Raw genomic sequence first — 12,707 nt, forward strand, 5'->3', positions numbered from 1 at the left:
CAGATGAGGCTTGATGATTTAATTGTTTCTTCTGAATGTAATATGTATGAATCATAATTATACAAAGAGAACACTTGACAGCTTCCACCGTGTAAATAAATGAATATGAAAATCAACAATTGAAATAGTAAACTAAGATTATTATTTCTTCGTAGCAGAAAGAATTATACATGAATCCTGCTAAGAATCAAGACAACGTATGCTTGTCACTTCAAGAACTCCATTTTTCATCTCTTGGTTTAGTAACTATGATTTTTACAACCATTACTTTATGATCTCCTCCTACACTTTAACCTGCTACACATTCCATCAGCTTTTATTCTGCAGTAATTTTATCTCAAAATATTATAGCATAACATTATATATATTCCATGAGTATTTTCTGTCCTCTCGTGGACTTTCCTCCACACTAAAATATTCTTTCTTTTCCCCTCATTTTTGGTTCTTCTCTAGCAAATCCTATATGAAAAATAAATAAATATGTATTTCTCCACTGAAATCTATCTCCCTTTACTGAAGACTGTGTATCAATTTTTTCTTCACTGGCTGTACGTTATGAACAGTAAATCAGCAGTGTGAACATGGCCAAAAGCTGAACTTTTGTTTTCCCACATGTCACTTTTTCAATTGAATTTGCCATCGTTCTCAGCACAACTAGAATTACCACTCAGATTTGTAATTAGAACATCAGTAAGTTCAACTCTCTCTCCCAGCTCAGAGACAGACAAAAATCTCCATCTCTATTTACACAATATTTCAGTTTCAGGTCCCTTTTCCTGTCCAGACAGTCCAAATCCTTAACCATGGTCTCATTATTTCATACCTTTGCTGCTGGACTGTCGCTTTGATGCCAGTTGCAGACTGATCATTTTTGAAGAGATGTGCCATGCTGTTGCGCTTCTCACCCCTGTGAGTCACAACTTGATCACAGTACTCGTCTTTCCTAATCTCTGTCCCTGCTTTGTTCTTTACATGAAATCTCCTAGGAAAAACAGCTGTTTCCTCCTGCCTTTACTCTGCCAATGACGGCCACTTAAATCTCCTGCCTTTCTGCTGATCCTTCGAGCATCTCTGCATTCCCTTTCATGCTATGCTTTGCACAGGGGAAAACCTTGTAAAGCTGTCTTAATTTTATCTTTCAATCCCTCCTTGAAGACCACTTCAGTTGTAATGCCTACAAATCATTCCCATATGGCACTTATTAAGCAAGTAATAATCTGTGACTTCTTTTCTGCTCATCTCTGTTCATTATATTATTATCTCATCTTCTTAACCTAACTCTGCCTTGTTTGTCTGCTTTATCTTCCTCTGGTCTCCTGCCTGACACACATAATGTGTGCTTTGCATAAGAAGAATCAGCTCCATTTTATTAAACACCTAGGTAGCACTTGTTAAGACAGACCCCTGGTTACTGGATGTCCTACTTGCTTTTGTAGTTGTAATAAAAAGCAAAATAAACCCCACTACCTTTCAAAAAAATCCAAGTGGGTAGCTCATGTACTGGAGAACTAGAAACATAGAATAAGTACCTTATTTATTTACGATAAGTTTTTAAGGCCACATGGTACTGAAATGATGCATAAATAAATGTTATTAATATTTAGTCCTTTGAAGTGCACCACAGAGTTTACATTTACTTTTTGTCGTTCAAAAAAGTAAAGCTGTGCCTTTACATTTGAAAATTTTAGTCTTTCCATAAGCAAGTAATGCTTTATTACAGGTTCAACTTACAACTCTGCTGTGTACTGGGGGATGTGATCAGGAATTTTGTTGAGTTTCTGGTTGGAGCAGTCCACTGTGGTCCCTTCACAACGACATTTCTCAGGGCAAGCCAAATCCGCAAAGCAGTCTCCACTTAATTTGGATCTGTAATCTTCAGTGCCTGTGGAAGAGTCAAGTCAAAACAGAGATACTGAGTCAATAAAGTCTACGATTTGCTTCTTGTGAGAAGGTTGAAAAGATGTCTGCAATGCAGATAACGGGTGGTCAACTTGGGAAATGTATGATAAACTTTGTGATACTGAACAGACACGAGGGCTTCAAGAGAGGGTTAAATATAGGGGCTTAAGATATGCTGGAAAAAGAAACTGTGACCAACTTCACGTAACAGGATAACATTAACTTGAGCTTTTCACAGCTGTACTTTCTGCTGATTATGTTGTCAGCCAATCTAGCCTTGTTCATAGCTAATCACACAAATGCCACTGATTCTTTTAGAATTTATTTTCTTTCTCTGTATCAATAACAAATAGATCCTGAATGCCACCTTTTCTCTTTCTCTTGTTACAAATTTGTATTGTTGACCGGACTTCATTAACCTCTGTGTTTGGGTTTGGGTTTTTTTTTTAATAGTCCTGATACTCCACATCGTCTGAAACACGTAAGATTGAAAGCCCTGTTTTCAGCTTTAATTTAAAAAATGTGTGATCCTGACTTAAGCCTCAGCAGCTTGCCATGCTGTAGAAAGCTGCGTGACGTTCCATGGTGCTTGACAGAACCATGTTTTACTCATACCTCACAACCACATGGTTAGATCAAGCACAACAGAAAATCTCGCTACATTATCAAAACTGCATCCATTAGGCCAAGGATAAGAGCAAGGGAAAAGAGGAAGGAGTAGGTATAAGTTACAGAAGCATTTGAAGCTTAATACTTGCTTACATGACATGGCATTCTTATTACTGAATGTCCAGTGCCAGAGTAACAGTATTACTGTCACAGATTAAATAAAAAGTACCAAAAAAAAAAATGAACCACATGGAAAGTTTCCTCCACCATTTCCCAGAGTCAGTCAAAGAAAACGTCCTAAACATATCAGGAGAAAACATCCAGTAAGGAACTGAGGGTGGGTGACAAAGAAAACAAAGAGAAGCTGAAAGGACCTGTGGGTTCTTCTTGGACAAAGGTGAAAAGACTGAGACTAGTAGAAGGTGCATCAGGGCTGGGAGGTACATTGTGATTTAGCTCAGACACTGAACTTTACTTACAGCCAAAATGGTGAACTCCTGCAAAAGTAAAGATAGCCAAGAAGGAAAGAAAGACAGAGTAATCCCAATTAAGACAAAAACATGAACTAAGCTCTCATGTTCTCTACTCAACTCTAGTTTGATTAGAAGATGTTGCTAAGGGGCACCGTCTTCATCAGAGAGAAAGAATAATTCATTTTAAGTGGCATTTAAAAATGAAGAAAAGATTGGGGTTAATTACAGGTTTCATATAGGATGATAATGCCCCCCATGCATCATTCTTCACTATTTTGAATGTATTCTTTAAAAGCTGCTCCCTTGAACATACATATATGCCATGCCACTTAAAACCTTAATAAACCAAAGAAACACAGGAGAAACAGATTCCTCAGGGGAGAAAAAAAAAAACCCAACAGTCATCACATATAATGTTTTCTAGAGTTTGTAAATGTCTAAGTAACACACGTGATATAACTACATGGAATATTACTATGATTTAGCTGACAAATGATATTTTTTCAAATTAATGATTTAATACTTGTATAAACTTTAGTCTTCCAAATTACTTTAATGAAATTCTAAGACTTCCTACTGTCAAGATCAAGATCTCCCAATAAAGTATTTAAAACAAATATAAAAATATTTAAGTTTTTAAAGAAATGCTAATGTTTTTATAGTATTTACTGAAGTGTAAATAAGTCTTTTTAGCACTTTTTATTACCCAAAACCAAAGCTACAAATACATTTTTTTCCTCCTGCATCCAGAGTAAATCACTGTTAGCAGTTTCAAGTGAACAACTAAAATATTCAGGGACCAGGTCTTCAGCAACTAAAAGAATTTTATGCAGCATCTCCCTGATAACCTAATAGAAAGAGAAAGCACAAAAGCTGTATTTCAAGAAGCAAGTCTGTAGCACTTTTTGATTAATTTAATTTTTTTTTTTCCCAGGAATAGCATTTTTTAAAGGGTACGTAAACAAACCGAAACTGCATGTGTGGCCATATCATAAACAGGCTGTGAAGACATTTGCTGGCAAGAAAATGCTTCTAACTCAGAGACAAAAGTTGTGCTGGCAAGGTTGAGTAGAAGTCACTCTGTGGCAGGAATACAGCTGTTCTACTCATTAAGGAATTGAGCGGTACTACAGGTTTGAGAAATTGAATCCCCCTCTGTTTTATGCTGCTTTAAAACACATTTTTGCGGCTGCCAATGCTGACAAATTGCTGCCTTATTTTGTGTTTCATTTTGTCTTTTTTTCATATTCAAACCAACATATTAGTATGAGGGCATGAAGAACTTCACGTGATTGCTGCAAATTTAGGTGATACATCACACAGCATTAGGAGAAGAGCTGTGAAACGTACCAGCTTAAAAGACAAAGACTAAGACCAATCAATAAATCAGTACTTCAGACAGTGCAGAATGACAATATACCTGCAGTATTTGAAAGAACAAGTGCACTGGTGTCATAATCAATTATTGTAGATATTTTTCTAGATATTAAACTACGGTAGAACACCCTGCTTGCAAATCACATACTGTAATTCATCAATAGATTCATTATTCCCTTGTTTATTTTGCCAATCAATCATTTATAATCTGTTAGGAACATAATGCAAGTGCATCGTTGTTTTTTTTTTCTATTAAGAAATCAGTGCACACACCTGACAAGCAAGGTAAAATAAAGACAGAAACATATTTCAAAGAGCTAGGGCCAACATCAGTAAATCTTTTGTGAAAATATCATAGACTTATTGTCGCTCAAAGCGGTGTGTAAATTGCTGTTTCACCCCAACTCTGAAGTTGCATTTTCTTTAATGGAAAGCATTTCTGATTCACTGTATCCGTGTGACCACAGAATGCCTTTAATGAAGAATATCAGCTTTCTTTTCCAAGCATTCCACTGCGATTTTCCAAACGGAAGGAGGGCGAGCAAGCGGTAGCTGCAGCCAGTGTACAGCATGAAAGCAAGGCAAGTAAATGTTCGTTTGTAAAATGTTTGTTTCTTAAAGTTGTACTAGCTCTTTGATGGTAATATGGCTTCCTGTGTTTAAAAGCAGCTCGGGAGCTACATTTTAAAGACAGTAGTGGCAGAAAGGCAAAGTACAAGGTAAGTAAAGGTGTCAATTGAAATATGAACTAGCAGGTGCAACCTTCTAAATAATTTAAGCAGAGGTATAACTTTTTGGTAGGTTCTGTGCAAAATTGTGAGAGAAAAAAAAAAGTAAATGGAGCTGCATGCTAAGCTCTAGTATTCAGAAAACAGAGCTACTAGTAATCTACAAAGGAAAACTATGTGTAGCTACAGGTATTGACTAATGTTAATACACATGCATCAGTTTCCTAAAAGCTATAACAAACTTTGCTTTTTTGGGGAAAGGGAGAGAGTATCTGCAGTTAGTCAATCTCACTGCAGAGCCAAACCTACCTGGAATGAAATACTGTTCTTTAGCTAAATAAAGAGAAAAAAAAATAGAAGATGCACCTGAATGTCAGCAAGCAAAGAATGAGTTTTATTAGATTAAGTATGGACTACAGTTAACTACAGATAATTAAGTGAAAAAATGTGTATTCACAACGAGAGCTGATAAACAACAAAGTGTGAATAGTCATAAATGTATCCGGAACATGGATAGCAAACAGTTCTCATCTGGTATTTGCACTTGAGACTGAATAAATTGTAGAATGTGAAATGCACCTGGAACAGCTGGATACCATATGACAAAAGTTAGCATTTAGAGAAATGTAAGTAGGAAATGGAATAAGATTAGAAAAAGAAAACAGTAAATTTCAGTATGAGGTAAGCTCCCTGTTATAAAACGAATATGTCATGTTTCCATATTTAGCTAGAAATTTTTAGATCTTTCGCATACTCCAGAGCCTTGTGGAACTTTTACAAAATGATTTATGTTGGTGATACTTGTAGTGAATAACTTTAGCATTTCATTCTGAAGTATTATATATTGCATTTCTTTTGTTAGATTTAATGCTACTCAGAAATAGTGCCAAATGTGTTAACTATAGTAATGTTCCATGATCCAATGGTCTATGACTTCCATGATTTCCCCCCCTTCAGTCAAAGAACTAAAAAAGATTCTGCAATGTTTAATAATTCCGTAGAGAGCCAGCTGCCTTCATTAGAACTTCTATAACCGCGGTGTTTGCCAATAAAAGAAAAATAGCAGCTGAATGAAGAAAATTACCTGAGCAGCGGAATTTCTTGCTTTTGATCTGGCCGATCCTTTTGTTTGCTAGACGGCGGGGACTGGTGCAACGGGCACCACTGGTCTCAATGGGGTTTGTATGAAGATAATCCGCCAGCCACTTCAGATGGCAGTCACAGATAAATGGGTTCTGAGCCAAATGCCTTTCATGAAGGAAAAAATAATAATTTCACACATTATTTCCCTTTGGTCTCAGCAGTTCCCGATATTTTTAGTACACCGTAGAATAGGAAGTCATACTAAAGACAACCACAAACACGAGCATACATACAAGGTCTGAATTGCACGTAGGGGTGAGAAGGTGCCTTTTGCAATGGTCTGAAGCTTGTTGTCATACAAAGAAAGAAGATTCAAGTTGTGCAGATCTTGAAAAGCATCAACTCGCAGGCAATTGATCTTGTTGGCATTCAATAATCTGTTTAATAGAATACAATTATAAAATTGAAAGAATTCGCTCAGTGTCGCTGCAGCTTCAGCATTTGTCACAGATAAGTCTTTGTGCACATTTGTAACCAGAACAAGAGACATAGTAACAAATATTAATTGATGGTGACATAAGGGATTTCAGTGAATTGAAATATCTTACTTAGGTACTCTGTAATTATTCCTATATGTTTGCACCTTGGGGTTGAAATGTGTGGGTTTGTTCAGCCAAAATCACATTTCTTGCATGTCTCGGTAAGAACGTGTGTGTGTGGTATTTGTCTGTGCACAGAAACAAGCTTAAAAAATCAAGTATCTGCAAGGAAAACTAGTTCCTTTTGCCAAATAAATAAACAAACAAAAAGGGTACTGAACACTGTGTTCATTAGCTGGAAGAGATGTGCAGTGGCACTTTTAATTATATGTTACTAATCAGCATGCTGCCGCATTAACAGAGTTGTAGTAAAAACCGGTGGCATGGAATATATCCAAATCTGTCTTGGATCCCTTTTCCTCTCCATCTTCAAAGGGAACCTTTTCTTCCCTGTACCTCCCAGACTTCTGAAGTTAAAACAAACACGCCAATCTAAACCAACTCCTTGATGCTCTTGAAGAAGAAAAAAACCACCAACAAAGTCATTCAACTGGATGCATTTTTATAACCAAATATTTTTGATTTTTTTCCTATTTCCAGCCAGAAATGGAATGGACTGGTGGAGTTAACCAATGCTCTGATAAAAAGTTTCACCACACAAGTAGAAATTTACTTTTAGACTGAAATGTATTGTCTATGCAAAGTATATCAAGCTATGGGCATTTTTTTCATACAGAATAAACAGAAGCTCAGAGATGTCTCTTCCTTGGTTTTGTTTGGTTTTTTTATACAAAACCTGAATTATGTTGTTATAGCTAAAATCTCTTTAAAGGAAAACAGGAATGCATAACCGCCCACTACTATACTAGTTTGTGACTAAAATAAATCAAAAAGTAAACCTCTAGGTGGTGCTAGAACTTGCATTTTCTTTGTGTTTGCTTACTGATCTGCCATCTTCCATGAGTTGTTAGTAATAGACATTTTGCCAATCACTCCACTATGAAGTCTGGACATTAAATACTTCGAATCAAGCAGGAAGAAGTCTTAAATTCTTTAGGAAGAAGTTTTAAATCAACGAGTCAGTTATTCTGGGACAACTTCTTCCACCATTTTTTTATGGCCTATTTCAAGAATTTCTTCTACATGTTACAACTAATGCACAGCCTCTTCTGCTAAATATTGAAAATAGTTGGTAAACATATCAGCATGACATTCTTCTTTATTCCCAGTATTAAATCTAAATAGAAATGGTTTATAAGACTATACATGGACATTTCCGAAGTGCTAAATGAAACAGCATCTGAAGTTCACAGAGTGAAAAAATTGTACAGAGAAGAGTGTCAGAAAACATTAAAAGTCATCAATGAAACTGTACTGCAACTCTGTTCTTCTATGGGTACAACGAGAAATACAATTACATAGCATTCCCCCTACATATTTTCTCTGTATAAAACATTCCAATATTCCTTCTATGGTTCCCACACAACTTCATACATACTATTAACTGTTTACAGGGCAAGACAGTATGTTACATGTTTTATCCTTATCAATTCCACGCAAAAGAATAGTTTCATTTTAATTATTTTAGGCTGAGACGTGAACTGAGATATGATGAAATTTGTGGACGACTGTCAAGCTCGCCTACAACACTCTTGACTCCTTTGGCTTTAACGTAATTTGGTTTTATTATACTCTGATCTTATATACAGGATTTTCTGCCACTTCTCCAGGCATATATCAAGTTTACCCTTCAGAGTCATCCAAAAATAGAATAAATATTAAAAAAATAAATAAATACTCACAGCAATTGCAGAGAAAAGAGTCCTTCAAATAGGCCCTTTGGAAGTTCTGTAATTTTATTGCCATAGAGGACGCTGCACCAGGAAATAATAAAGCAAATAAAGCCGCCATTATAAAAGGCATATACTATGCGATTTTGACTTTAAAAGTAAAGAAATTTCCATTTTCCTGAAGGGAATTTAACAGCAACAACTTGATGCATTGCGGTCCTGTGAGGTAGCAGGGTCACGCATTGTCCCAACAGGTGTGTTCCCCAAAGAGCTCTCAGCAGAATCAGCACCTCACTGTTTACAGCCTTACCAAGGGACCTTGGTAAGTGGATTTGCTGTTTGTAAGAACAACTAACTGGGGAATAAAAGAAATGTTTGCTTTTGTTCAACTCTTTGCCATGAACGTATTTATAAAAAAAACATACATTTTTAGTGTCCAGCTGTGATACAATATTCAGTCATCACTCTAACATTCTGAAATTATTTTTACAGCTTTCTGAATTGATCAAATCCATATGAAAATTCTGCAGAGAGTCAAAAATCCAGAATAATTTCACTATAAGAATGTGAGAAATTTGCTTCTGTTTTTACATGTCAAACAGATACCTACAGTGAATTGAGTGAACGTAAGCCCTGGAAAGCATCTGGAGCTGCTTCAGAGATCTGGTTATTGCTCAGGTCACTGAAATAAATGAAATTTGATTCAATTAATCCAAGCTATTTTGAAAAGAGAAAACATTAAAATAATATGTAATTAGAATTAGTCATGGAAGAGATAGAGAAATTAAAATATTTATGTGAGACACTGCCAAAGAATTTTAATAAAAAAACCACTAAAATTGCCAGTACACTGAAACAAAATGCATGGTTAAAAATCGACCTTTCAAATGTTTGAAAAAAACTTACAATAGGATTTACTTTTCCTAATTGCTTCAGTACGTTTTATAAAGAATTCTCTGTTTGCCATGGCTACAGGACTATATTGCCTCAAAGGTATTCTGAAATAACAGAGGCTTATCCCCATTAATGAATTTTTTTAATAGAACATTCACTACAGTAGCATATTGCTTCTACACAGAACAATATTAAATAATTTCAACACTTGGTAAAAACACAATTATTATTAATGTGACAAAGATGCTATATGGTCTTAATACCTAGGCTGCCGTATCAGTTAATCTTCCAGTAGTCAAACTTTCTTAAATGCTCACACATTGACTGTAGTTCCTTGTATGACCTCGACTTGTTTTTTTTTTTTTATATATCTATCTACCTATCTATATATATCTCTCTGTGTGTGTATATGTATATGAAAATAAAAAATTAAATCTAAATTACTGGGTACTTACATTCTTCGAAGCTTTTTATATGGTGAGAAAGCTCCAGGAGGTATGACCTTGATTGAATTTTGTTCTAATCGTCTGCAAAAGAATAGTAACAACATAAAAATACAAACCCAAAGCCAAACAGCAATCTAAAGCCACAACAAAATAGAACAGATAGACTTTAATAAAGAAGGCTGCTTTTGCTTTCTTTTTCAGTATAATTTTCATCTTGAGAAACAAGGTCATTTTATTTCAGTTTGCATTACAAAAAATCAGGTTTTGTCTGTAAAACCAAACCTTTTAACTAATTGAGTGTAATTAAAATGTTGTAAATTAAAATCCAATCTTGATTTTGTATCTAAAGAAAACTTATTTTAAGAGCACACAAGATTTTTGTAAAATTTAAGCTAGAATTGTCATTAAAAAAGTCAAACTTGAGTTAGTGTTAGTTGACACTCTATGTATTATTCACATAGAGCAATTTTTATAGTAAGTTTTATTTAGAAATGTCTAAAGAATTCTGTGAGTTAATCATTCAAATATGGAAACCATAAGAAAGGAGAGAGGAATATTCCTAGAGAACAAATAACATACGTTGCTACCTGCAGTAAGGCAAATGCCGTATTTTTAAACATGCGCACGTGATTTCTTTAGATACACTATGTAACACATTTTCTTTAAGATATAATACTAGGATTGCACAGAGACACTTCTAACTTCTTTTACACAACTATCTTTATCTAAAATTGTAGTTTATGTTGTAGGCCACGTTTGCGTTGTATGTATAGTGACTGTGACTGAAACTTGCCATACCGCAAAGTGTGAATTTGCTGGTGGAAACAGTTTTCCAAGAATTTTTTCAACTTCCAGAGCTTTGCATATGGGAAGTCTATGCTAATACAGACCTATGGCCCACTTGCCAACAACTCAAAAGATTCAGCAATAAACACATTTAAAATAGAAGCTACTTCTTCTCACCACAGTATTTCATGGTTATGGCAGTGCAAGAACTTCTATTATGTAGACATAAGGAATGAAACTATTTATACAAAAAGGTACAACAGGAAAAGGCAGTATTATTCAAATGTATATACCATGCTTATCTAATAAGCTTTCTATTTCCCTCTTCCATGCACAGGTATCAACAAAGGCCTTTTTAAATCTAGATGCAGGAATATTAGCCTATTTTTTTCCTTTTACCCTTGTACTATTAACTCTCTTCTGTTTCACTTTTGCTCTGCTAGAGAGGCGTACCAGTCTCTGTGTGTGCACAGTGTAACTAATAACCTCACATATTCACTTTGAGTAAGTCTTTCCAAGAAACTATTCTTACAACAATTATTTCTTAAAAGTAAAAGTTTCTCCAGAGATCACAGTATAGCTGAACTCTTTAGTTCAGCTAAAAACTCTTAAAGTTTTTTTACTGCTTTTGTGAAGTTTTGTTCAGATGGAGATACTTATACATTTAATACTCAAAATCTCTTTTAAGTCTGACCATGCTCTACCTTAGCCGAATTTGCTCTTAAATGGCTTATAAAGAAGCCAAGAAAAAAAAAAGCCTCGAAAAAATCTTCCTAACACACAGAAAATCTCACTTCATTGGAGCTGTTTTAGGCAGGGCTCATATTTAAAAAAAGTCCTTAACTAGGAAAATGTTGCGACCTTGCTACAGTTTTCAGGTACATTTTAAACACTGCAGGGAATCGCATGGCACAAGACTGTTAAGTTTTTCCATAAACACGATATTCTTTCAGACGCTTTCTTCACCTTGGCTGAGCCTTTTGGACCCATGAAACACATTTTGCATCAGACCAGGAATACTGGCTAGGCCATAACGGAACAAGGTCACCCTTCTCCAGTACCCTTGAGTAGATGTAAAAACATCTGAATAAATAAAAACTTGCTTAAGTTAAAGGTCAACACCAAGTTAGACCAAACCCAAGTATTTTTTGTTCTTGCGCTACATTTTTAGCTTAGTTTCCACAGAAAAAAAAAGATTATGCACGCTCATCATCTAGATAGACAGTTTTCTACTCAGCTGGCTAGGTCAAAGAGAGGTAAAACGTTCAGATAATAAATTTCTAAAAATTTCCTTATTTTAGCAATGGGAAGGAGTTGAGAAACCAAATTAACCCATCCATGAAGGGAATGGCAGCCATCCATCCATTCCTGTTACACACTGTATTTGGCAGCAACCAACTGCCTAACCACCAGGGACAGCCTGACCAGATATTTATCAGGTGTGTGGCTTTGAAAACCAGCCAAAGAAAGGGAAACGCGTAGGGCACACACAGAGGACTGGAAAGGGGAGGGGGCGGTAAAAAGGACAGGGAAGGGTCAGGCCATATTACAGAGGAGGACCTGAGCTGCTGGAGGGAGTCACTGGGGAAAAATGCCTCAGTGCATATTGGAAAAGATAGATATTGCAGCGGCAGTGCTCCCACATAAGGCTGCCACAAGCCTCATTTATAAGTGCTGCTTATTAGCCCATGATGTAGAGATTTGTGACCTAGCGCTGGAGGGGCTCCAGTCTGCGTTCACCTGTCTTTAAACATATAATGCTCTTAACTAGACACGCGGTGGCATGTAACTCGAGAAAGACAAGGTCTAGTGTTAAATTAAGACACAAAGTATTTTCCAGTTTACTCTCTTAATTTAAATAGATGTTAGTTCTATAAACTGAAGTACCTTACAGGATACATGCATGCCATTTTGTATGAGAAGATGAAATAGCAGATTTAATTTACTGCTGCCCAATTTGTCTACAAATTACATTGGTCCAAAACCTGAAGAAGTACTACTACAGTATATTTCTGAAAGCTAATTTTCTAGCAGTTCTAATAGAGCGAACGACCAATTCACTGGTGGATATGTAAAATGAACT

The 12,707-nt window shown here is 35.8% G+C and overlaps 1 protein-coding gene across 5 annotated transcripts in view; it reads right to left on the reverse strand.

The window, feature by feature from the left end:
• The window catches only part of SLIT2 (slit guidance ligand 2), a 266,165-nt gene that overhangs the window by 63,757 nt on the left and 189,701 nt on the right, over window positions 1-12,707 (reverse strand). For 4 of the 5 annotated variants that reach the window (XM_054202906.1, XM_054202904.1, XM_054202908.1 and 1 more), the window contains exons 10-16: window positions 9,848-9,919; window positions 9,109-9,180; window positions 8,511-8,582; window positions 6,463-6,606; window positions 6,171-6,334; window positions 5,396-5,419; window positions 1,732-1,882 (exon numbers count right to left, since the gene is read on the reverse strand). In XM_054202906.1, coding sequence (XP_054058881.1) covers window positions 1,732-1,882; window positions 5,396-5,419; window positions 6,171-6,334; window positions 6,463-6,606; window positions 8,511-8,582; window positions 9,109-9,180; window positions 9,848-9,919 — 699 coding nt within the window. The remainder of the gene's footprint in view (window positions 1-1,731; window positions 1,883-5,395; window positions 5,420-6,170; window positions 6,335-6,462; window positions 6,607-8,510; window positions 8,583-9,108; window positions 9,181-9,847; window positions 9,920-12,707) is intronic. The other variant, XM_054202905.1, reaches the window with a different exon arrangement.

This window comes from Rissa tridactyla, chromosome 5 (genome assembly GCF_028500815.1).
Source record: "Rissa tridactyla isolate bRisTri1 chromosome 5, bRisTri1.patW.cur.20221130, whole genome shotgun sequence".
Classification (NCBI taxonomy): Eukaryota; Metazoa; Chordata; class Aves; order Charadriiformes; family Laridae; genus Rissa; species Rissa tridactyla.